The sequence below is a fragment of the Plutella xylostella genome, chromosome 28, assembly GCF_932276165.1.
Source record: "Plutella xylostella chromosome 28, ilPluXylo3.1, whole genome shotgun sequence".
Classification (NCBI taxonomy): Eukaryota; Metazoa; Arthropoda; class Insecta; order Lepidoptera; family Plutellidae; genus Plutella; species Plutella xylostella.
Genome location: NC_064008.1, coordinates 2,220,471 through 2,246,804, shown reverse-complemented (window position 1 = coordinate 2,246,804; position 26,334 = coordinate 2,220,471). Strand labels below are relative to the sequence as shown.

Here is a 26,334-nt window from a genome sequence, read left to right as displayed (position 1 = left end):
GCCACTTCAGCTTGCACATTTTGACAGCGATGTCGGTAACCTCATTCATCTGACGGATAACCTGAGATTAACAATATACGAACCAAATGTTACGTCACATACAAAAATAAAGCCAAAAACTGTCTCCATTTTGTTTACAAACATTGTACCAATGAATAAAGCCACAAATATTCTAACCGAACTAATTGAAAATAAGAGCTCAGTGCCAGAAGTGAGGTGTTAATTGTCGAGACGTTTCTTTTGCACTGACACTCCATCTAGTTCATCCTAATCCTAACTAATTTTATAAATGCGAAAGTAACTGTGTCTGTCCGTCTGTCTGTTACTCTTTCACGCCAAAACTACTGAACGGATTTGAATGAAATTTGGTATATGTATGGTCTAGACCCTGAGAAAGAACATAGGCTACTTTTTATCCCAGAATTCCCACGGAAAACTGTTTAAGGCGAAGCGAAGTTCGCGGGAACAGCTAGTATTAAAATATCGTGGTTGCAACATGTTAAACTACATGCATCCATAACTATCATCTTGTACTGTCTGCAAAAACATCTCTTCAACATTAATAACTATATGCAAAATGCTTGTCTACACCTTTAGCTCGCAAATTTATTGCTTATACGCTATCAATTCAACGATCTTAATATAATTAACACCTATACGCTGAAAAAAGACTTTTGAATAATGTTGTATCATCAACATTTTGCATTTTAAAGACATAATTTAAATGCTACCCATCACCTTATGTGATATTCCATTTTGAATCTAAGATTTAATATGATAAAGTCGAGAATGAATTACAGAGACAACGGGAAAGAAGCTTGGTTAAATTAAAATGTTTCTTACTCCTTGGAGTAAACTGTTTATAAAATCTATTTTGCCTTTTGCCCGGGGCGGTTCTGGCATGTAATAATTTTATCAACATCAGCCTATAATATTCGCATTTTTATTGAGTATAGGGTATAACATGATAGGACAAAATTCAAATAGGTAGGTAGCGTCTTTTACGCCTTAGGTGCCAAAAAATGTTTTTTTTTACTCTAAATTATATTTGGTATATATTTGACTGTACATTAATATTATGTGAAATTAGATAACTAGAGATTCATCATGATCATTAGCCTATAGCAATCCACTGCTGGACGTAGGCCTTTCCCAAAGCACGCCACTGAATGCGATCTTTAGCTTTCCGCATCTAATCATAACCAGCCACTTTTCGCAAGTCGTCACCCCATCTAGCCGGAGGGCGTCCCACTCTACGTTTGCCTAGTCGCGGCCTTCACTCCAGAACACTAACTAAGAGAACTAGAGATTGCCACACTCTAAATATTTTGTATAATGACTGTATATAATGTAAGTACTTGGATTATCTTTTTATCTACTCGACGGTCTTATCTCAAGATAAATCTTATCGTGAAAATATGAATCATTCGCAGAATATGGTTTATACTCTAAACTAGACTCTAAAAGACTTTGATTAAGATTCAAAATCGTTTGGCTTACCTTAAGATTAGTGAAAATCTCGTATAGATTTTTCTCATATGACTCTTGATTACAATTCAACCGATTTAAAAATCGAACTACGGCAAAACTTTTCTTTGTGAATCTTTGAAATCAAATTTGGCCGTATTATTTTGATCATGAAAACAGAATTTTAAGTTAGTTTATCCTAAAACACTAGAAACAAACCGTATTTTTTCTTTGTTACCATGTTTATAACTTATAAAGAGTTGTTTTTCCTTGGGTTTTTCGTTATAGTTATGATATTAGCATATGCATACTTGTTGATATGTGATATTATTATTAGCAGATATATCTTCAAAATTTTTGGTGAGTGCCTTACTTGTCTAACCTATAAAATCAAAATTGAGTGACTAACTATCGAACCAATTACTTTTTGGTTGCTTTCCATGACACAATGGTATTTCCTGGTTTATAAATACAGTAAGTAATATAATTCATTCCATAATGTAATTAGTTATCAGATAAGTCTAAAGGATAAATCGATACTTTATCGCAATGTGAAGCTTGCTACAGTTCAATAGAAAATACAGTTTTTTTACTGACTTCCAAAAAGGAGGTGTAGGTATATTATGTTGGTTTTTTGCTGGCGGTACCGTGACAGAAATAGGTGAAAATTAATTGCTCTATCACCCTATTGCGTTTGTTCCATACGTCCATACTTTCAGGGATATCATTTATAAAAACTCAGCTGTAACAATTGGTAAGTACACGCACGGGCAATGAAAAGGTTCCACTGAGAAAAGAACCAAATTACTTCTAAACGGCAAAAGCTAGCTTAATGAAGTCTTCTGCAATATTGTAGTATTTTATTACAATCTAACGGTAACATAACAAAAACCACTAAATACTCAGCTATGCCTATCTCCCTAAAAGTTATTAAGAGTTTCAGATAAGACCGTGTATTGAATTCAGTGCCAAATGCTGGAGTTTTTAAGATGGATTTCTTTTTGTTTTTCGCTCCTTTTTTCTTCCTAGTGTTGTTGTACTGTGTTACGTGTACTTGCTTACATTGCTGTGCATACTTCGGTGAGTTTATCAATTAGTTATTTTTCAACACTTCTTTCTTGCTCGAATACCATACATTGTCATATTTTGTTGTTGAAATGACGAGGGGCGGAATGTACCCACTGACCAATAACTTCTGCTACAGCTATCTAACGACATACGTCTGGTCGTTATTGGTGGGAGGGTACGGTTCCCATTGATTTTGGCCCCTTATCCTTTGTTTACTTTATGAGTTTGTTCTTTTGAATTCTCAAGTCAGTTGGAGGGCGTCCGACGCTACGTTTTCCTATCCATCTTTACTTATAAACGTAAATATTATTACGGAAATTGTAAAATCTTCTCCTAAGTGTACTCATATTGAAATGTATTTATCATGCAGCCAGCTGTTTTCAATAACTTTGGCCTAGCGGAGTTAAATAGTCATATATTTAAAATAGTATAATCCAACACACTCAAAGATATATTGATACTGGAGTGTTATTGTTGCAGTTAACATGGAAATATTGTGTTTTTCTATTTTGACTGGTCTATACATTGGTAGTTGCATTATAGACTGAAAAATCCTGTAACTCCAAATTACAGAGTTTTATTGTGGTAATAGCCCAAAATATTATTGTTGATGCTTTAGCATAGGTTAGGATATTATAATATGTATTTTTATTGGTTTGTCAGTTTGTATTACTAGTTTCAAACGTCACCGAAAGGGGCGCTTCTTGAGAATTTTTCCAAATTGCAGTGAACCGCCTATTAAGTATATCGTCAAATTATGTCCAAATACGGGCTATTATGTCCTCTGTAATACTACTATTCGCTGAATTTACCCGTAACTAAGGTGTTCTAAGAGATAAACAGATATCATTAGATATCAAACTGTAATGAGCTGGTGATTCAGTGATCAATATTGACGGATGCAAAATGGATTTCATGTTGTTTTTCGCGCCACTTCTGTGCTTAGTATTGTTCTACTTGATAACGTGTATCTATTCACAATGCAGGGATTATTTCGGTAAGTCCCTGTTTCCTTTCGAACCTGTGACTGTTATGTGGGACGCCCTCCGCCCTGCAGTAATGATGATCAAAATTGTTTCAGATGTCCAAAAGTTATGCGACTTTTAGTGTTGAATTTAGGGAGTTTTTAACGTTGTTGTTTAGATTATTATTGTCTAAACACAGCTCCGAATCCCATATAATTCACTAACCGATTCATAAGTCCCCATAAAATATTTTTCTCAAAAGAGACTTTTCTCAAAACACCCGTTTCTTTAGAGAAGCTTTGTTTTTAATTTCATAGCCAATGGAACATCCGGTCATTCTCTAAAATAATGTGTGTTATGGTTTTATAGAATATCCTAGATATATCCGCGTTCGGTAAACTAATATTATATTATGATTGGTCAATTACCTATTATTTTATATTTATTTATTAGTCGATTCTGACTGAAGGCACAAATTAAAATTTTAGTGCTGTCAAAACCTAAACTTCCTAGTTTAAAACTTGACCCTTTTAAATTTGTGTTTCTTTAATCATAATATTTTTATATTGTATTTTTTTTAATTTTCCGTTGCTAGTGACTTAGGATTAGACATCTATTTAGGACTCTACTAGCGCCATCTAATGATAAATAACCAGACGAGTGATAGCCAACCACTTCTTAGATAGTAAGGCTGAAGTAATAAAAGTTCGTTGTATAGTTAATAGATGGATCTTTTAGGTCTGTCTTGATTTGCTAAAAAATACCTACTAGTTGCATAAAATATTCAAAGTAAACTAATAAAAGCTAAAAAATGATTGTTTCATAATTTTCACTTTTACTTTCTATTACGGTTTTATCTGTCACACAAAAAAAACACTTATTTTTATTTAGAAACGATTCTATTGAAATATTAATTACACAGATAAAATGTATTCGTTCGTGGTTAACAAATAAGTAGATCGTTTGATTCAATGTATAAAAAATTGGTTGATAGATAAGAAGATTGATAAAAGTCTAAAAGTTTTATACTAAAATACCCATACCAAATAACCTATCCTTAAAATAATGTACTTCTAATTTATCCATATAATAAATTATCATGTCCTACACTTACCTATAATGTAAAGCAAGTCTCAGTGGGAATTTCACACTTACACTTACTTACTTTAGCTTTAGCTTTATTTTATATATTTCACACTTACTTACTTTAGCTTTATTGACATCATGTGATGTGGTAAATAGATTCATGTGATCTTCATTTATACAATTAGGTGCCTATAAACAAATACAATCACCGTCTTATTAACCATAAATCGTATACCGTATCGTTTCTTTACCTCAGATAGATCATGCAGATAAAAAAAAATTATCTTATAATTTTTTGGTGAGGTTAAAAATAAGGAACGTTAGCTGGAACGTTACACATGTCCTGCCTGTGTAGGGCACACGAGATATGTCGAGTGCTGAGATGAAGTCGAGAGAGTGCTAATCCAAGGCCAAAATGAGAGGTAGGTCCTAGTAACGCTCTCGTCTCTATATCTTTTTCAATCAATAACTTTCAGATTTATTTAATACCTTGTACTAAGCTTTAAACATCTTTCGTCTTCTAAGCGGGTTTCCAAAAAGCGGCTATCATCTGACAAGAAAATCATTCCAAAGCGTATTTTTATCTCGAGAAAACGCTCGGAAAGTGGGCCTACGAGATAACTTTATCACGACTCGTCTAGAAATTTGTTTATTGTACAACCACCGCGTACCGCACAGAGTCGGCTACCGAACACTCGTTCTAAATTTGAATTACCATTTAAAAAGTAAAAAAGTTTCGTTTTAAAATAAAAGTAGGCCGCGTAATATAGACCTCCTTTTCAGTTTCTTTGAAGAAGGGAGTGTTTTCTTTTTAATAATTCTCTTAAATAAAAACTTACTGGTGATGTTCAAAAACTTACTATTCTTTTACTATAACAACCATCGGCGTGGTTTGTGTATCAAGTGCAGGAACTTTAAATCGGTATTTTTCGAGTAAAAACTTTTTGCAGACTTCGTGTCTTTTTTTTTAATTAATTAAAATGGCGGATGAAAGCTTCATTTGCGACGATGAAGAGGGCGGGTTTTCGAAACGGTCGCTGTTCGGTTTTATTCCTCTGGTTTTGCTAATTTTGATAACTTTCCTGAGAATCTCATTCCTGATCTACAAAAATGTTAATGGTGAGTTATTACTATATTATTATTATAAGTTGTCTTGTAAATATGTCCAGTTCATCATATTTTAGTAGGCCGTAGTATGCCGAAAGAAAGCTGGAAACTTATAAGCCCTTAATTTTCCATACTTTGCATAACCAGCGCTGATACCGCGGGAAAAATGTCCATAGTAAAGTAAGCACTTACAAGTTACTGTTTGCTTTCTTTCTGTATACGGCCTTAGGCTGCACTTTTCAAACATAGTTAGTGTCTATTAATGTTGTTTTAGTCTCAAATGAAATGTACTTACGGCCGGTTTTATACTTCTACCTTCTTCTTTTATCTGCTACCGTACGACCACCGATACATTAGCAATTAACAATCCATAAGCAGCGTCGGTCGCCTGTCCATCAGTCAGTACCCTAACAAGTTACGTCAGATTTGACAAGCGATTGACACTGATAACGGATTGTTAATTGCTAATGTTCGGTGGTGGTAACCCCACAGGTGAATGACACTCGAGGTGGCTTTCGTGCACCCCATAGATGAGCTGAAGAATATTGGCAATAAGTCCGCCCTTGTAGTAGTTGTAACTTTTGCCTGTGACTCTTTAGATTCAAACTGTTTCCCCAGAGTGGTACAATAATGACTATGACCCAATCAATAGGTCATCAATAGGTTTTAATTTTAAGTCTAGTTTTAAAACAGCGATTGTATAATGTAACTGATGTTGGTGAACCTAATAAATAAATGTCTATTATACAGGATGTTGTAAAACTAGTATAGTCAACCCAAGGGGATGATTCAGCTCGTCAATCTGTACAATTTTGTACTACGTCTTTTGGAGATATATGCTTTCACGACTTTGGAAAAACCAAAATTTAATTGTAAAGTTTTGGATCCCATCTAAGAATCAAACCCAGAGCCTCTAGATTTTGAAGCATAGCTTTTATCACTACACACAGAGGTAGTTTGTAAATAAATAAAAAACAATTATCATTGGATACGGGTAACCACGCCTACCCAAGTAAATACAATTATTTGAATACGTATTAAATTACAACATACGTAATAGATAGGAAAATTCCAGTTTTACAACCGTTTTGTTTGTTTGAAAAGAAAAATTAGTCAAATACACATTACATATACATAACATAGGTATATAAACAAGTAGAGATGTTTTTTTTTGTTAGTTCAAGATAATTTTGGTTTACACAACGTCAAACGTTTTTTTGTTTCCCGCCAGATCGTCTGATTATTAGATAGACTTATTTACTAGGTTTATAAGTATATAATTTACCTATAATAACTACGTCATGTCTTTTCCTTACTATCCTTATGTAACTAACTAGCTATTGCCCGCGAGCTCCTTTGACAAAAAACATAATTTCCCTTTAAAATCATATTTACCAAAACTGCCACGTCTTATGCCCTGTTCATGCTAATTCCAACTTTTACAACCTTCCTCTCAATACCCAGGACCTAGAATGTAGGAGCTAATGTTCCCGAATCAATGTAGAATAATTATTTTAATCCAGGGTATCAGATTCTTCCAAAATTGGCCCACCCGTTTTCCCATGAAAGAGTATCTAACATCCATCCATCTATACTAAGAAACTTACGCGTTTATAATAATAGAAGGATATTTTATGATAGATAAGTACATACCATAAATATATGTCAGGAAATAATTTATCATAGTTATCGTTGTCAGTAAAAGTAAGCTGGGAGTTGCTAGTTATTTCAATCCCCATATTTAACTTTATTTGAATAAGATAGTAATAATTTACTTTGGGTGTTCTTTTGTTTCAATCAACATAATGAAATAGGTACTATAGGTAGGTACATACAGGGTATAATGGTAGTACATTCAGTACAAGAGTTACATAGGCCATCCCTGCAAAGGCAAAAAAAATATGAACCATTTACAGGTGATCATGAACAATACTTAACTTGTACATATTGTTTGTATGTATCGAAAAAATATGATTTGATTCATCTATCTTCCATTCATGAGTCTTGGGTTCAAACTGGTTGCGCAGATATGTCTTCTGCTGACTGTACACGGTATTTCAGACTATCATTATGAAACAACTTTTGTTCTATGAGTAAAAATCTTTCACAATCTTTATGAAAATACCTAATTACTTACTATACCTATGCATGCAAATTAAGGAATTTGTAATATGAAATGAGCAACCTCTATGTCGTGGCGTCAGGTTTTTTTTAAACCTAATCGTAAGGTAATACAAAAGTTTACCAGAATATTATAAATCTATACATAGGCATACATTATAAGCACGTAGATTTTGCTTCTCGAATCTGCTAAAAATCTAAAATAAGAAATAAAAAGAATCTTTGAACTGATTTAATCTGAGTAAGATTGTAATGCGACAGGTGAATTCGCGATTAAATCTGCATCTAGCTCACGTAAGCGATAGTGATGTCATGAAAATCATGAATCATGACAGAAAATCGAGATTTATTTTTATATTAAGTATTAATATTGAATATGACACGTTTATCAAGTTCTAAAACTGTCCTAACTGAAAGCTGTTACTAGGGATAATTCCGAAGAGAATATACCTAATATGTTTAACTTTTTTTGCGTTTGCTATTTATTTTTCTCGAGCTTTTAAATTTGTTACGTACGAAAAAATTACCCTCTAGTGACATACATATCACCTTTTCTTTGAATGCGCTTTGAGATTATCGTGAAAACAAAGTAACATTTATACCTAATTACTGTGAAATTCATTTTGAGTCCAAAAATTAAAAAAAAACAAGTTTTACTTCTCATCCTAAGACACAGGGTTCAGACTCCTACTCCTACTTAAGGGAGTAGAGACTTACTTAATTGTTGTTTTTTTATAACAAGTTACTTAAAAATATTCTTAAAGTTCGCACCAGGCAGATTTTTCTATAGATCTTGTGTTAGTTACCGACACGCTAACAAGCAGGCGAAAATAGTCGGTTTTAGAAGCGTCAGTAACGGTGATAGGTAACGTTATCCCGAGTGTTCTCACCTAAATTTTATCAAAATCAACTTAGCCGTTCTAAAGTTATGTGATTTTTAGTGTTCAATATCGGGGGTTTTTAAAGTTGGTTAGGTTATTTTCTATGTAAGTACTTAATGATTCGTACGTCAAAGGTTCCTGCATACAAAAATAAAATAAAAATTCGGATAACATCAAAAGCAACCGATTACTGTCAGCATTATCGGAAAATATTGTCACATGACATGATTGTAACGAAAATAGAATAAGTCACATGATTTGGTTATTTCAAGCCTATAGGGATATTTTGGGATTAACGTTTATTTTTACTTTCCATATCATGTGATGGTGTCAAAGAATACGGTTATCTATAAGTTATCAAAATCTGTTACATCAAAGAAACGATATCCGTTGGGGTTAGTGAGTTCCCGAGTGGAAGCTTCGAAGAGATAACTACATATAAGGGTCTGTTTCATAATGTCTGGATAATGTAGGTACCTGTTGGATAAAAGACATGGGGTCACTGTTTCAGACATAATTTCAGAAAGAGACATCATGTTTTTTATCCCACAGGTAGCCATAATCAATACATTGCGAAAGGGGCTCTAAGTAGGTATATACATGGTGTTGCAAAAGTGACGTAGCAATGTGGTTATCATGCTGAACATCATACTAATATTATAAATGCGAAATTTTGTGAGTGTGTATGTTTGTTACTTCTTCACGTCAAAACAGCTGAACCGATTTTAATATTTTTTTCTATGGAATTAGCCGACATCCTGCATTAACAGATAGGCTACTTTTTATCGAGGGATTCCCACGGGATAGCTTTTTAAGGCGAACCGACGCTCGCGGTAACAGCCTGTCAAAAATATTTGTCAAGATACCTAGGCACGGTAAACGAATCATACATATTTTAATCCTAATAATATGACAATGTAAAAAAAAACATGGAAAACCTTTTAGATTGATCTTTTATCTAACCGTTTTGATAAAAGCTTCAAATGCAAAAAGCTTTTCATAATTGGACTATTCCTATTAAACCTCAGCTTTCTATCGCCCACTTTGGGTATAGACCAGGGCAACATTTTTTATGCATATAAGCCATATGCACTCACGACTGCAATCCCCGAAGGGGTAGTCAGAGGTGGCTTACAAGTGAGCCACCCACTTTTCGCAGCACATTTGTACTCACGTGATAGGTTGCAAACCATATCGCCCACAACATTTTTTGTATGGATTTTTTTCTTTTCATTCCGAAATCATCGCCCCATCTAACAGGACCTCCGACTGTCTCTAGACCACCATTCTGTGACCGATTTGTTCACCCTCCATGGAAAGTAGACACAATTGCAAATTTTTACGTCAATTTTGCAAACAGTCTGAAATTTTAGTTCTGTTACCGACCGCCAGGGGCGCTGTTCATATTTTCATACAAAATTACTCGATGAACTCTACTTCACGTTCGCGATGAAAATTCATGCTAAGGGGTCTAACTCAAGTTTGGTATTTAATCATGTTCCAAGTTATTTTATGGCGTCGATAACTCAATAGGAACTAACCCAAACAACTTGAATACAATTTTTACATTATCACCGCTAATAAGCGCATTAGATAGACTACATTACAGTAAAGGCAGCATAATAGCGGCAAAAACTTAATATAATATATTTGACTAAACCGAAAATATTTTAAATATAAAAAATATATATTATATATACCTATATAAAGATGAGTGACAGTGACAGCGAAATCGTAGAGGCTAATATAGTGAAAACCATCGGGTTTCAACTAATGATATCTACGTTGGTCATCATACTGATTTTCATATCATGTTTAATTTGGAATTGCTATAGGAGCAACAAAGAGATGTGAGTATAGATTCACAATTATTTAAGTAACTGTAAAAAAGTGTTGTGAGATGGAGTTGTATCTGTAAAAATTTAAATATACTTACCCTTTTATTCCTGCATTTCGAGAGGATGACTGGTGGATAAAGCTATAAGCAATAAGCTCACCTAATTTTAAATATTTTTTTTGTATTTTTTTATATTTCAGCTTTACTTAACGTTACTTTGTAAATTAAATTGTGCCTTTGCGGTACGTTGTTTTGAACGGATCCATATATTTAGTTTTTTTATGGTGACTCACTTATGGCAGCACATTTTCGATTTAATTATGTTCCTTTAAAGACAAAGACGTAACATTTACTCTTTTGTGCCCAGTGATCGTATTTCATTAGGAATAAAGGCGAAATTAGTACACAAATCCTTTAATTAAGTACATTCAACTATATTAATGATAAAGCCCAGATTACAATTTTATCTGCAGATATGTACACAGGAGGCATATACCTACTTAATATTTTTTCATATATTTTATCACCACGTTATTGAAATACTGTGTCATTGTACTAAATATACTTTTGTTTTTTATATAATTAATAAATACCTAATTAAAAATAATATGGAAACTTTGGACACAATAATTTGGTATTTAATCATATTTTTCGTGTTCTTTTTGATTATTAATGGGTGTAGAATTTCATTCGGTGTCGGGTGTTGCTGTGAGTACCTATTTACTTTATTAATACCTAAGTAATTCAGTAAGTAAAAATATGAATGTACCTATATTCTAATTTTCTCCTTTAGCCCTTTAGATTGTAAATAAATACGTCAGTCAAAGGCCAAAATAGTATAGTAGGTAAGCCAAAAGGGATAGTCAACTCTAAACAAATAAATCGCTTAAAGACTCACTAACTTATTAAGTCCTAAACGACTAAATAGACATTAGAATGAGACGTGGATCCGTTTTTTTATGCAAAGCATTGTAATGCCAATGATCTCATTAACGAAGTTAACAAAGAAAATTTGGTTCACTTCAAAAGATGTCTATCTAGGAAAAAAAACATTGGGTACAATAAAGTCATAAAGTTACGGAAATTAAAATTAGATTATCTTGAATGTAAACGAAATATAACTCTTCAGTTCGAGTATGTTAACCTCATTATGAAATAGGATTATATTATGTACATTACATAGGTAATAAAAACATTAGAGACGTATGGGTAGAGTTACATATAGAGTAGCTAAAAAGTTGGTATTAAATACCTACTTCTTACCTCTTGCTTGACGTAATATTTTGAACATACCTACTACCTAGGTGTAGGTATTTATCGTTTAAATAATATGCAGTTTATAAATATCTCTTGTTTTCACACGTTACCCATTTTCATATTGTCTATTTCCTATCTATGTGGTTGTCTGGAAGAGATTACTTTCAGTAATAAGGCCGCTGATTGTACTATTACTTTTCTTTTCTATGTTTGGGAAACTGTTTCTGTTTGTGTGCAATGAAGAGTATTTTATCTTTTACCTAGGCTACTAAATACTTAGGTAAAAACCCAGGACTACTGAACTTTAAAATAGGAGCAGAACAACACATTTAAATGATAATGATATACAAATAGTGTTAAATATAAGTTGGAGAACAATACTCACGCTCTAGGTAGTCTAGGTACCTAATACTTTTAATTAATTTTGTAATGTGGTTGTCTGGAAGAGATCGCTATAAGCGATAAGACCGCCTTTTGTCCCTAGTTAAGTGTCTATGTAAAATTGTTAATCATTTCTTGGTGTACAAATAAAGAGTACTCTATCTATCTATCTATCTACTTTTAAAAATAACATTCACATGTACCTAGTTTAATTCTATGATAAATTTTATCCTCTGTGTGTTTAACTACCTGCACCTGGCCCTCTCAAGTGGAATCTTTGTGCATATCCCCTAAGTCTAAGCTGCCTTCCTAAGCTTTAACCATTTCCTACCACGCTGGTCCACTGCGGGTTGATGAGTTCAACTGGGTTCACATAATTATCTAGATGTATTAAATCTAGATATTATTCAGGTTTCCATACGATGTTTTCCTTCACCGTATTGTCTCACTGAGCTACCAATTCTATTAGCATACAAAGACAAAGACAAAATACTCTATAACTCACACAGCCCGATTATTAACATAATATAGAACTGAAAATGAATAGCACAACATTATTTCTTAAAAGTAATCTTTTAAAACAGCTACCAAAGAGAAGAAAATGAAATTAAAGGAAATGGTTACAGTGTGAAAACAAAAACAAAGTTGATAAATTCTTATTTCCCATTTCATAGAAATGAACACAATACGTAAATATGTTATGTATTGTCGATTTTTAAAAAAATCACTGAACACATAGATCATTTTCCTAAAGGCTTTGTTTTCATCCATATCCGTGTATTTCAGGAAAAAAACTACTATAGGTACTACTTGTATTACTGATGAGAATATGGCCATGAATTACTAGTTAAAAAAACATTAAGTATTTTTTTATAGAACTGTTACCGTGTTTACAGAGATGATTTTGCAGCAAGAGCTGTACGAACTTTATCAAATTAACTTTCAAAGATAGCAAATTTAACCTTACTATCAGATCAGGAAAATATGTACGTAATGTAGGCATTACATATGTACCAATAGTCTTAACGCTATCTGAAATGACAACTAGGTATAATAAAAACTTAGTCAGTCTAAAATCAGCATTCGTTTAAAACATCCTTGTTTTTGTGAGAATTTTTCGTGAAAATGTCAGACGTTTCTCTAGATTCAGTGGAGTTCATAGCATTTCTTACTATTTTGTTCCTGCCTATTTTATCGTATTTAGTGTATGTTGTGATTTTGTCTCTAGTACAAATCTTCAAGTTGCATGCAAGTAAGTTATTATTCTAATACTGTTCTAAGTATATAGATATATACTTATTATATACCAAAACGCATACCTACTTATTATTTTCTTGTTTACCTAAGAAAGCTACTGCTTATGTATGTTCTATTATGTTTTATGTTATAACATACATAAGAAACTGACATTAACTTTACTACTAAGTTAATGTCAGTTTCAATGATTTTATTTTCAAAATTCGAATGTTTACAAAACAAAAACACCAATATCGATTCATTCACTACCTATGTACTTAGTTGTTACAGAATGTATGGTTGGATGTGTGTAATTTTGCGTAGAATAGAATATTGCTTTATTGAACACCACATAAATCAGACATACAAAAAAAACATACTTATAGACTAGAACTAATGTAGGTACAATAGGCGGCCATATCGCTGAGAGCGATCTCTTACAGGCAACCTTAACCAACGTACTTAACCCTAAACATTTTCTTTCTCAGGTAAACGTACTTAATTACCTAAAGGTATTTGATTGATAATGTTATCTTTGCCTTTTATTATTTCCTGATAAATTATTAAAAGTGAATCGGTATCACGACTTCTTCGTCACAATAATATCAGATTAGTTTTATTTTTCTTCAGAAATACGTGTTGTGTTTATACAATATGGCTGTATTTATTTTAACAGTCGTGGCATTTTGTCTATTTTTGGGACTTCTTGTTAGTTTGATTCAGTACGTGTATAACACAAGATGTGAGTACTTATCTAAATAAGTAACTGATATAAAAAATAATAATCATATTTGATAATTCAATTTAATACATTTTACAATTTTAATATTAAATAAATTCACCATGCTAATAAATTCCACCCATGGAATCCATGATCCCACCACATAAACATTCGATTCATAAATTAACGCCACCTATCGGAGAGTAGCTGCACTACTGTAACTTATTCCGAACTAGTACGTGTAGATGGCGTAACTGCCTTATTTCCATTAAATTTTCCACCGAAAATAAGTGTACTAATCTACTTACCGTAAAATTTCAAAACAAAGCTTATATTTTTATAGTGTTTTATAGAAACTTTAGTCTCATTTTGGCAGTAGGGAATGTTAATATCATCTACAGTGACACAACTAATGCACCACGAACGATCACCCTTTTTGGCTTATATTTGCATGTTTAGCAATACCCCGTATAACAAGAAGTATTGACGTCAATTTTTAATTTTCCTACACCTACCTGCATACATGCGTACTAACCTACAAACCCTTTCTGATAACATGATAACATTAATGGTTTTATCTATGGAGTTCGCTATCAGTATCATGCAACAACCAGCATTTCATGTGCAAATATGTCTAAAGAGACTGTGATAAATAAAACATAACCTAGAAAAAATTAATTTCCATAGAGTATAAAAAGTTATTTTTTAATTTTTGTAAATATGAATGCGTTGACAATTTTATCTCTGCCGATTGTGTTTGGTTTGCTCATGTTCTTGTGTATATGTTTGCGGTACTGCTTGCTTCTGAATGGTGAGTAAGTATCTAAACTATGGATACATGCACCTACCTATTATTGTTTCTATAAATATTATTATTTAGAACTCTTAAAAATAAAGATAAAGGTACAAGCACATCAAATTTATCAAACAATAGGTATAATTTGTCAGACGGGGGTTGCTACAATTCTAATCTATTCTATTCTCTGTGGGGGGTGTAAGAACATGCACCTATATGTCTCCCTCGAATGGAACCTTTGTACATATCCCAAGATCTAAACTGCCTTCCTAAGCTTGGACCATTTCCCACCACGCTGGTCCACTGCGGATTGGTATATTCACACTCACGATGTTTTCATTCACCCCGTTAGAGGCAATGGTATACCTACATTGTACTTAAATTCCAAAGATCATATATTATTGTGACTAGAAGTCTGAGTCCACAGTGGGTACCTATTCCTGAGCTACGGAGATCATTTCCAATGCCGAGATTTGGCCGAGATGAGATTTGCCCGAGATGAAATTTGAAAAAATGTTATTGCGGCGATCTTGCGTAAAACGTCTAAATTTCTATGAGTTTTGGCGAAAGTAGAGATTTGAAACGGAGATATATCCTGGGTTATGATAATGAGATTTATCTCCGAGCCTCCGGAATTGAGGCCCATGGCTTGGAAAGAGATCAGAGGAAGCAATTATCCAATTGACATTCTGGTCGCGGGGTCAATGCATGTACTTAGTTGAAGTCAGTTTAGTACACCCACTAGGCTTCTTATTGCATCTAGTACGGTTGACAACCATGCATTATTTCTTTTGCGATTTGTGGCGCTTCTGGATGAAAAACTGCTGTTTTAACAAAGGCAGTTTCAAAATAAAGATAAAATAACAATGTAATGAAAAATATTGTTTATGTTAGTTTGTCAAAATTCCTATTATCTTCGTAGTTCCATCATGACTCCGATAATAAAAAAAAAATGTACTCATTGAAAAAACTCAATGTAGATTTTATTTTTTATAAAAAATATAGATATTTTTTGCATAAACCAAAGGTACTACTGCTTATTTCGACTGAACGTAATTTGTAAGTCGATATAAATATGCCTAGGTGCATAATGTAGTTAAATTAACAATGTAATCGCATTTAGTTAATGAAAAGTCAATCATATAACTATTAAATCGTTAAGGTCGCTATCGTGTTGTGATAAAACAAGTTTGTCTGGTAGAGGTACCTAATTAGTTAATTATTTATTTAGAATAGTCATTGTTATTACTTATCTCTCTTTTGTTAATGTTTTCAATTCAAGACTTTACATTCTATATAGATTATGTATGTAAGGTACATTGATTGAAAAATGTAATTTATATAATGGCCATAGATCTTCCATGAATCCTTCTTTCTTCTAATCCACTGACGCTTCATAGTTATTTACCTTATTAAGTATATTATTAAGTAGGTATATATGCATTTTTTATATATTATTACGTAACCTAACCTAAACACCGACGTGATACAACTTTTAATTTATGTATATCTTTATCATTAATCAGCCGATATCAAACTATTATCATCATGTTATCTAAAAAAAAAAGATTTTGCCAGAATTACGGACACAATTTTTGGCCCACCAGTGTAATAATTCTGCCGCACATTCAGTATTTTTTTCGAAAAACTTGCGTGTTATGCGTGAATTTCTTATTCTAATTCTTGTGACGACAGTACCTGCTATAATGTTCGTCGTCTTTGTTCTTATTGCAATCTTTCTCGTCTCTATGTACTATAGAATAAGTGAGTATTTTTTTATTGAAGTTTTAGAAGTCGAGGTTTTATTGAAGATTTTCGGTTGAGACTATTTGTCGGTCTTGGTGCCTTCAAAATTGCTACCAATGATGTCGATTCTGACGGCACAAAATGAAATTTTAGTGCGGTCAAATCCTTAAATTCTTTGTTTTCATTTCACTCTATGTTGTTTCAGTAAATCTTATTTTCAATTGGCAAAATTTAAGTATTGCTTGACGTTGTTAAAACAAAATTTTGTGCAAACATAATCGCTACCAATATCCATTACTAGCTGCCACCGCCTCCGCTTCCTACCTAATTTAATCACACACACAACCACAGTGAGACAAGTCACTATGTGACTGTCACCCGCGTCTCTAGATCTCAGGACAATAACTTTACAATGTTTTTGTTTTCTCCATTCGCATCCAGAGTTTGACCCAAGACTGATTAGATAAATGCAGTAGCCGCGATAAGATTAATAAAATAAATAGATGCCGCACGGTTATTCGTTTTGGATTAGTTAAAACACAGAAATTGTATAAAAATGAACAACTTTTTGTTTACGTGCGTTGTTTTGTTTATGTTTGTGTATTTGTGTTACTGGTGGTTGTGCTTCAGTCGATGTGCTAGGAGAAGACGTGAGTTTTTATTTTGAGTTCTTGGTTTGAATATGTCTGTTTTTGTACATTGAAATATGCAAATAAGTAAAAAAGGCTGTCAAGATAAACAGGACCAAGGTATTAAAAAAGGTGCATCTAGAGTGTTCTAATGAAATTGTTAGCTTGTAAATGTGTGTATTAGTGACTGAGATGTGTGTAAAAGGGATTTTCTTGTTTAAAAATGTTTTATACGGCTTTTCAGCTGCGTTTGTATTTTCCGAAATCTAAAAATTCACTTAATTATGGGCTTTTTATTTACTGATTCATGAATTACGATCCAAAAGTTATCGTTCATTCAAATATCTTTACTAAGCTATTATTATTTGTAATCAACCAATTTTATCGCTTCGATAAATGTTTATCTACATGAACAAATTTTCTTGGATATACCCACGAAGGTATCAATAAGGAATTAATAAAGCGATTATTTTGATAAATCGTGAAATCAATTGTTTGTGAACACTAAATAGGTCGTGACGTTATAAGTGAATATTTACATATTTTAGTTTTCCGTAAGAAATATTTTTTGTAACATGCAGGACTTCTTAAATATTTTAGTATTTCTTTTTCTTAACATCTTGTTGTTTTCCGCTCTTTATGGTTTGCTTTCGAGGTTTCTTGGTAAGTAAATAATTACGTACACATTTCACAAAATATGGACTAAGGTAATGTGACATTTTATTTCACAAAATTTGCACAGAAGCTACGAAGGAAGGAATATAAAAATAATGTGAGATTTACCTAGTTAGGTACGGTGGCCTGCGCCTAAAAGTATACAGGCGGAGTTTTTTAATAGCGATCCCTGATGATGAAGGGACCAGCTACATCTGTTATAAATCCGGGGACGTGTTGTGTGTGATATGTGTAGCAGTGGTGTTTATGTGGATGTGCTTGAGCAGCATGTGAGCTTAAGATCGGTATTTTAAAAACACTGCCTGTATACTTTTAGGCGCAGGCCACCGTACTTACTTATGTTTACAAAATTCGGGAAAAGTATTTCCAGTGCCATCTAGTGCTGAGTAGCTACATTAGTTATAATTATTAGTTCATTTTCAAATTATCTTTGCCGTTATTGTAGCCTATTGGGGGCTTATTGTCGAAGCATTCACGGTTTCAGTATGTCTTCCCTACTCGCCCACAGTATTTAATTCTTACATTGTCCATATTAAATTGATTCTAAGTATTTTCAGTAGTAAGTACTTCCTCTGCTGTTAGATAAACTCGTCAGAATGATAAACACTGTCACTTTAATCTCTCTATCTTTGATATTCCGAGATCTTTCAGTGCTTAAGTAGTTTGAATTCAATGTCAACAATGAGCAGTTGAGAATATTTTTTTATAAAAAAACAAAATAAGTGATGAGTTTTAATAATAATAACAAATGAATTAGTCGGTGAAACAAAAAAAAAATATAATTATAGGTAGTTTTGTGTGAATTTACAATTCATTTCCAAGTGAAATAAGTTTCTAAATTCAAAATGGCCCCCGTGTTTGAAGATCCGCCAGCTGAGACTAATTTGCCAGGGAACCAAATTAGTTCATCCAGTTTGGCGTACGTTATTGTCATGGGAACCCTCGCGGGCATGGCATTAGTTGTGGTGTTCTTGAAGTTAATTACATTAGGTAAGATTGTAGGTAAAAGTATCTACATAACCATTGTGTTATCAATGTTATAATGATGTCTCCCCGAGGGATATACATACCTCACATACGTTTAGCGTACCCTGAGTGCTAGCACAGGGTGCAATTAAGACGTGACAAAAGTTCTCCGTCTCGCGCTTGCTGTTGAAGCTGCGTGATGTTTATGAGCACGATGCAAAACTTTTGTCAAGTCTTAAACGCGCCCCGTGCTAGCCCTTCTGGACATTCAGCGAATGACACTAATTTCCCTGAAAAATTCATCCCTCTAGACCACAGTGGAGTAACCTAATAAGTTCCTATCGTATCTAAAATAAAACAAAAGATGACTTTACCACATTGAGTAATACTATAAATTTTCCAAAGGAAACGAATGAATCGTGTTTGATTGCACGTAAATACCAAATTGATTTATGATTGATATCTTTATTATGTACCTATGTATCGGAAAATTAGGTTTTTATTTTCTCGGTGTTACAATAACTGTGTGTCTTGTAAGTTCAGCGCTAGTGTAACTAACCATATGTCCATAAACTCTTGAGTTTGGCTTCCGCAGATGGCTATAATGAAATCCATACTCAACATCAAATCTTATTTTTATTTCGAAACACGCACTTGTCATTTTGCCGAATTGATAAACTTATCGTTTTATCCGTTGCGATATCAACAAAAATACATGTAAAGATGTAAGTATCATTCATTTGTTCAAAGTATCTATACCGGTGTGACATGGTGGAAGATACGTTGAATATAACCTCAAATAATTGTAGCAATATGGACTTCAATTATTGTGACAGTGATTCTAGTTTAAATCTTACAGAAGTGCCGTTAACTTAAGAGTCTGAAACACAACCGACAGTAGCAAACAGTTTATTTGCAATAACTCAAAATATAACTCTAGTTATTTGAACATTTCAAATAGCTGAGCAGTTAAACGAGACGTTCTTATTGCTTTATTTAGACTTTTAAATATCGAAAGTTTAAAAATGGCACCGATCTTTGGCTACGCAAACTATGATTTTGTTTCTACTGAAGCGTATTCCAAGGAGAATGAACCTGATTTAACTCAGGAGGTTTCGTTGCGACACATGGCTTTTTATTACACCGCATTTCTACTGTGTTTATGTTTGGTCTGGATCATCGTATTCTTTCTTCTGAGGATCATTGGGTTACGTATGTATACAATTTTATTACATGGTCATAAATTTTGTAAACATAACCGTAGAATACAGTAAAACTTGATAACTGTATACCTAGTTAACATACAAATTATTATTGTAAATAATAACACATAATTTAAATTAAACTTGATGGTTGGTTACATAAACCATCCCATCAAAAGATGTCCCATTTTATTTTGCTAAGCTCTACCTCGAGTTCACAAAACCCAATAACTAATAACTTTGTGTATCTAGACCATCTAGTCTATCATCTATTCTAGACTCTTAAATGCTACCGTTGACGTTAAGTCAATTAACGTCTTTATTTTCTGCGTTGTAAGACTTTTTATCCGAAAATAATAGAATTATTGTGATACACAATAGATGAGGTAGATATTAAAGTCTAGTATCTGATTAGATATTGCACGATAGAGGGATGATAATGATAACACATAGATATGTATTTGGGAATCATTGGACCAGTCATCCGATAACCTAAAAGCTAACTTTATGACTATCGTCGTAGCCCATTATGTTATGTATAAAAATAGCAATGAATTGGCATATAATAGGTAGGTACCTATTTCATTAGATTTTTCGCGAATTTTGATTTCATTCTTGGGCTAAGATAATATAACATGCTGCACACGTAGGTTGCGGCTTAGTATACTCTTTTTGCAACACCCTGTAGAGTTAATAATATAAGATATTTTAGAAAGTAAAAATTTCCAAACTTTAGGTAGAAAACAGATTTTGAGGTCATGAAAGTTCACATTATGTTAAAATCATTTTATAATTTTGTTAGCTTTATGTTCATACTATTTTATTGGTGTATCGAACCCGAGATTTCCAAGATATCGAAATTAAAATGTTGTCTCCGAAACATTATATAGAATATATACTCACAAAAATCTAACGGGGTCAGGTTTCTCTGCCTCTTACTGTACCAATAATTGATAGAAGCGACTGTATTGTTGCTCTAGAATCAGCAGACTTCAATTTATATTCCTAATAATTGATTGAAATCTTGTGGAAGTGCAGCTACTCCATACTAGATGGCGTTGTTATTAATAAAAAGTTTACAGAAATCTTATCAAGCTTTCTTAGAACGATTAATCAATTACCCAGATAACGTTTGTTAACGTTATCCTAGTTCGTTCAATAACAGCCGGATAAGTGGATATTTGTGTGAATTAAGTATTTAAAATGGATACAAGTGAAATAATTTCAAATCCTTACCAATATTACTATATTTTCGATTTAATCGTGCTAGTGTTCGCCTTTACGATAGTTTTCTTGTGTTGTTTATCTTCTTGCTGTCGCTTTCTTGGTAATGTATTACCTAGTTATACATTTATGCCCTAATTACTTTATATCGGAAACCAATATATTCGAACTCAGAACATCGCAGTGTAAAGCATATAGTGCGATTAAGTATCAAGCACAGCAACAACTTTCTGTAAAAGTGTACTAGGTAATCCACATTTTTCGAACAAAGGATTTCATCATCTCCACATTTGGCAGGCGGGTTGGAGCTATCTATGGAGATACAGGAAATAACACTCCCACATGATAAAAGTACAAAAAAGAAAGAAAGAAAGAAACATTTATTTGACACATTGAACAATAAAAACAGAAACAAAAAAGAAAAGAAAAATAATACTACAAAAAATATATATGAAAAAAAAACCAGAAAATACGAACAATACAAAAAAACTTATACTTAAGTAGGTATCATAATTCGTCTTATAAGAACGATTCAACATTTTTTATTTTTTTGGTTATGTTCAGAATGACTCTTTGCGTTACCCCCTTTTTTAACACTCTGAAAAATATAAATAAGTAATGTATTTACCTACTTGTTTTCTTATCTATAAAAGAGAACTTACATACCTAACCTTTATTTTTATATACCTAGTATATTATAAGTACGCAGGCTAGACATTAATTATGTACGGACTCGCATTATCATTAATCAATAAGAATTATTTTGCTTACAAAGGCTTAGGATTACTGCATTCAGATTGTAAAGTAACTAAAGTACTGCTAAAATATTAATTATAATAATTAAAAAAAATTAAAAAACCGACTTCAAAAAACCACTAAAATGTAAGAAATAATTTAAGGTTTACACAAATTCTACTCGTATGAGACAGTACAAATATACCTAAGCAGGAACTGTTCTTTTTTGAAGTTGGTGCCATATTTCTTCAGATTACTTTGTCACCGCACCAACATCAAAAAAGAACAGTTCCTGCTTAGGTATATTTGTACTGTCTCATACGAGTAGAATTTGTGTAAACCTTAAATTATTTCTTACATTTTAGTGGTTTTTTGAAGTCGGTTTTTTAATTTTTTTTAATTATTATTTTATTTAATAGTTTTTAGTTTATTTGTAATAATTTTCAATCAAAAGTAAGGTGCAAATGATACCAAAATGTCCTACTAATCAATACGAATCATTCAAGCCTAAACACGAAGTAGTTGCTATATACCGTTGAGGAGTTCCCCTGACTGCCTTCCGTTTCCATCATCAGATCAGCTCAAGGTCACCATCATATTTTTTTGTTATAAGAACTATATTTACGTTCTTAATTTCATTAGAATCGGTTAATATGTGCCCAAAATTGAAATTCATACCCTGTTTTTACCCCTTTACCCACCCTTGGGGGTGAGATAAAATTCTGAAAAAAAAATGGGACCACCTGGAAGCTCAACCCAATACAACAAAAAAAGAATTTTCAAAATCGGTTCATAAACGGCGGAGTAATCGGTGAACATACATAAAAAAAAATATAAAAAAAAAAAAAAGATCCCGACGAATTGAGAACCTCCTCCTTTTTTTGAAGTCGGTTAAAAATTGGTAAACAACTTGCACTGGAATGCTTAGAAGAAAAATAAGCTATACTTATCATAATATGCTATTGGATGGGTTTACTTTGAATAGATAATTATAATAATCCCACCCAATAGCATCCAGTTATTCTTTATTTATTGATTGACATTCCCAAAACCCTAACTAGCCTCCACTAGATGGATAGAACTCGCCGAGAAAAATTAATGCCTGCATCTGGCTGTCTTAAAGTAAACCTTGCAAACCCCCTTAAATTCTAAATTGGGATGATGATGACCTGGCTCTCTCGAATGGAAACCCTGTACCTATGTATACATATCCCAAAAGTTCTTAACCACGATGACGTTTATAAACGTATCCTTTTCTCTCAATTCCAGGGCAGAAAACGCGAGATCAGCAGCAGAGGCGGATGTATGTCGGGTCAATGGCAAGGAACCCTTCACTAGGAGCTCAGACCCCGACTATATATGTCAGTCCAGCCAACTTGCCACCGCCACCTAAGTATGGTAAGCTCTTTCGGTTTTCTGTTACCCTGGTACTTTTGTGATAGTCAGAAGAATCTATTATTTTCTCTGTGATGGTGTTAGTGCCTGCATCTGGTTCAATCGAATGGAACCTTTGTGTATACCCATTAAAATGCATGTGTAATCTGCCTTATTTTTTTATTTTTTTCGGTATGTAGGTACTTATAGAAGTGCCTTGCTTATCCGAATTGAACCCTCTTAGGATATCCCTCTTAGGTCTTAACTCCCTTTCTCAAGTTCGATCATTTCCCACAACGCCGGTCAAGATGGTTCAGGATGTGCAGGTTTCCTCACGATTTTTCATTTAATTGCGCTTCTCGTACCTTTGTTATTGATGGACCCACGTCATCCATCGATGGATTGCAAAATCCGTCAGTGTTGAAAACGGCCAAAATTTTCCAGTTTATTTTGGCAAAATTGTTAAATATAAGATTTCTCAAATATATTTTTTCCCAATTACAGAAGCGATGGCACCTCCAAGCTACGAAGAAGTGGTGGGCATCCACTACCCCAACTACCAACCAACGGTGCAAGGCATCGCGGCACAGCCTATCATCCAGCCAATCACGACAGCCGTAGCTCAGAGTGCCAACGCCTCATCGACCAATAACGTTGCAGCGTCATCCACGACCGCCAATGAGAGTGAACCGACAACCGTTGTCACTGTCACCACCGATGCCAGTCGGACATCTGTAACTGTTGCTAGTGCATAACTTATTAAATAACTGTTGAACATAACTGTTATAGTAAATGTAAATATTGCTTTAGTGTCACTTTATTGTGATATTTATACAGATACCTTTTATGCATTTATGAAGACTTAAATGACGATGTGGACGACAACTTTTAATACCTATGAAAACTGTTAGTAAAAGATACTCCATTTATCGATATCTGGCAGTTGGTCTTACACGAAATTCACATCATAATGAGGCAATCAATTCAGCCAATAGAAGAGTTACAGTGGCTATATACTGAAACAAATTGCATAGAACCAGAAGTTATAAATACAGTTTTTGAAAAAATGAATGTGTAAATGTGCTGCTAGGCTCTGCTACATAGTTAAAAATAACGAAATAGAATTTTAGTACAAACCTTTTTTTCATTTTTTTCATTCATTTCATTTACCCAGATTTGAGTTATAGACGGGATGAGATGACATATTTTTTTACATACAGGCAGGACCTGTTCATAATAATATAAGTAAATAATATTTTTTAATAATTTGCCTTTTAAGGACGCAAGGTAAATTATTATAATATGTGACCAACAAGACCTATATTTGAAGATTATCTTGTGAAGGAAATACAAAAGGCTATTTCTTATAATATTGTTGTTGAAATAGCAGTTTTAAACAGCGATATATTTAATTATAATTATTTTATTATGTATAATAATACTTCGTGCCTATGTATAAGTTCTTATTGTGATAAAGATGAGGTATAAATAAATTATATCTTGTTTAAATTAAAATTATGTTAATAAATATCGGATGTTTTACTTTCACCAAAATTGGCCTATTTTACCAATCTGAAATTTTTCAGCACATTTTGCTGAAAGAAAATGTCATTTGCGCGCTGGCCCTAATTCAAATAAATAATGATATATGAGATTTTGGGGCCAGCGAGATTTTATACAGAGCTGTACCGATTCACCGATAGTACAACCATGAACTGAAATAGATCACATAATTGCTCAGCAGCAACACAACATTACTACACGTATCACAGTCTTGCACAGGTATGACCATTTCGCAACAAACATACAGTTAACCATGCAGACAGAACCTTAAGGCATTCTCAGCAGAATGCATTTTAAGCACCTTAATTACACCATAACTCCATATAAAGTGGCGCAAGGCATGGCTGTAAAGAAAAATCGTATGAAACTTATTTATAGTCATTAAGGACAATTATTGCCAATCGATATGGTTTTTATAACTGGAGTGACGATGTTGAAATATGGATAGGTATTTGATCTGCTGGTTGTTAAATATGACATTTACGGTTGTGTGTTCATTATTATAATTGAAATATACCTTTACGTTCGTTATTATATTATTGGCAATCCTAACTAATATTATAAATGCGAAAGTAACTGTGTCTGTCTGTCTGTCTGTCTGTCTGTCTGTCTGCCTGTTACGCTTTCACGCCAAAACTACAGAACGGATTTGAATGAAATTTGGTATACATACGGCCTAGACCCTGGGAAAGAACATAGGCTACTTTTTATCCCGGAATTCCCACGGGAAAACTTTTTAAGGCGAAGCGAAGCGCGCGGGAACAGCTAGTATATTATAGGCCAGGGTGGTTGTTGCGGACAGGACGGCGTGGCGCACTGTCGTGCCCTCTGAACCACAGGGGTGCCTTAGGACAACGTACTATCAGGGCGTTGGGCTTTAAGGACCTTGTCTACCTTTAATAAGCAGGCGTTAAGATATTTGAGAAAATCTTTCTTCATAACGCTCTTATCTAGTTAAATAGCCCTTTTTCAAACGGAGAGTAGTTTAGTAGGTAATAAATGTAGATTAAAGTTGTTCTGAAAGACACTGAATTTTTAATTCTAATGATCTATTCCTGGTTACTTTCCATATATACCGTAACGTTTTATCATAGTTTTTAAGGAAGATGATAATTACATAAATATGCAAGCACCTACAAGAATATAGGAAGGAAGTCGTTGAACTGAAGGTTACATGCAAACATTCCCATCCAGCCATTAACTTAAATGACTAAGCTGGGCAATTTACAAAAAATCTAATTATACTAATTGGTTATAGGACCCAATTATCTAATGTTTAGCGCCTTGACGTGTAAAA

General features: G+C 33.3%; 1 protein-coding gene across 12 annotated transcripts; it reads left to right on the top strand.

Moving 5' to 3' along the window:
* The first annotated feature begins 1,685 nt into the window (after positions 1–1,685).
* LOC105381071 lies at positions 1,686–24,530 on the top strand. 12 transcript variants are annotated; one of them, XM_038111128.2, is made up of 3 exons: positions 1,686–1,827; positions 23,370–23,498; positions 23,979–24,530. In XM_038111128.2, exons 1-3 carry the CDS (start codon positions 1,707–1,709, stop codon positions 24,227–24,229), a joined length of 501 nt encoding a protein of 166 aa, XP_037967056.2. In that variant the 5' UTR covers positions 1,686–1,706; the 3' UTR covers positions 24,230–24,530. The 12 variants fall into 12 exon arrangements, with proteins under 12 accessions (XP_037967056.2, XP_048487411.1, XP_011549014.3 ...); XM_048631454.1 differs by lacking the exon at positions 1,686–1,827 and adding an exon at positions 2,403–2,547; XM_011550712.3 differs by lacking the exon at positions 1,686–1,827 and adding an exon at positions 5,347–5,705.
* Positions 24,531–26,334: the final 1,804 nt, after the last annotated feature.

What these genes read in the sequence shown, in the direction of transcription:
- LOC105381071 (XM_011550709.3), top strand. Translation starts at nt 19,965, where the DNA reads ATGGCACCGATCTTTGGCTACGCAAACTATGATTTTGTTTCTACTGAA. An exon ending in TCTGAGGATCATTGGGTTAC is followed by an intron (nt 20,152 to 23,369) that starts GTATGTATACAA and finishes TCTCAATTCCAG; the next exon opens with GGCAGAAAACGCGAGATCAG. An exon ending in GCCACCGCCACCTAAGTATG is followed by an intron (nt 23,499 to 23,978) that starts GTAAGCTCTTTC and finishes TCCCAATTACAG; the next exon opens with AAGCGATGGCACCTCCAAGC.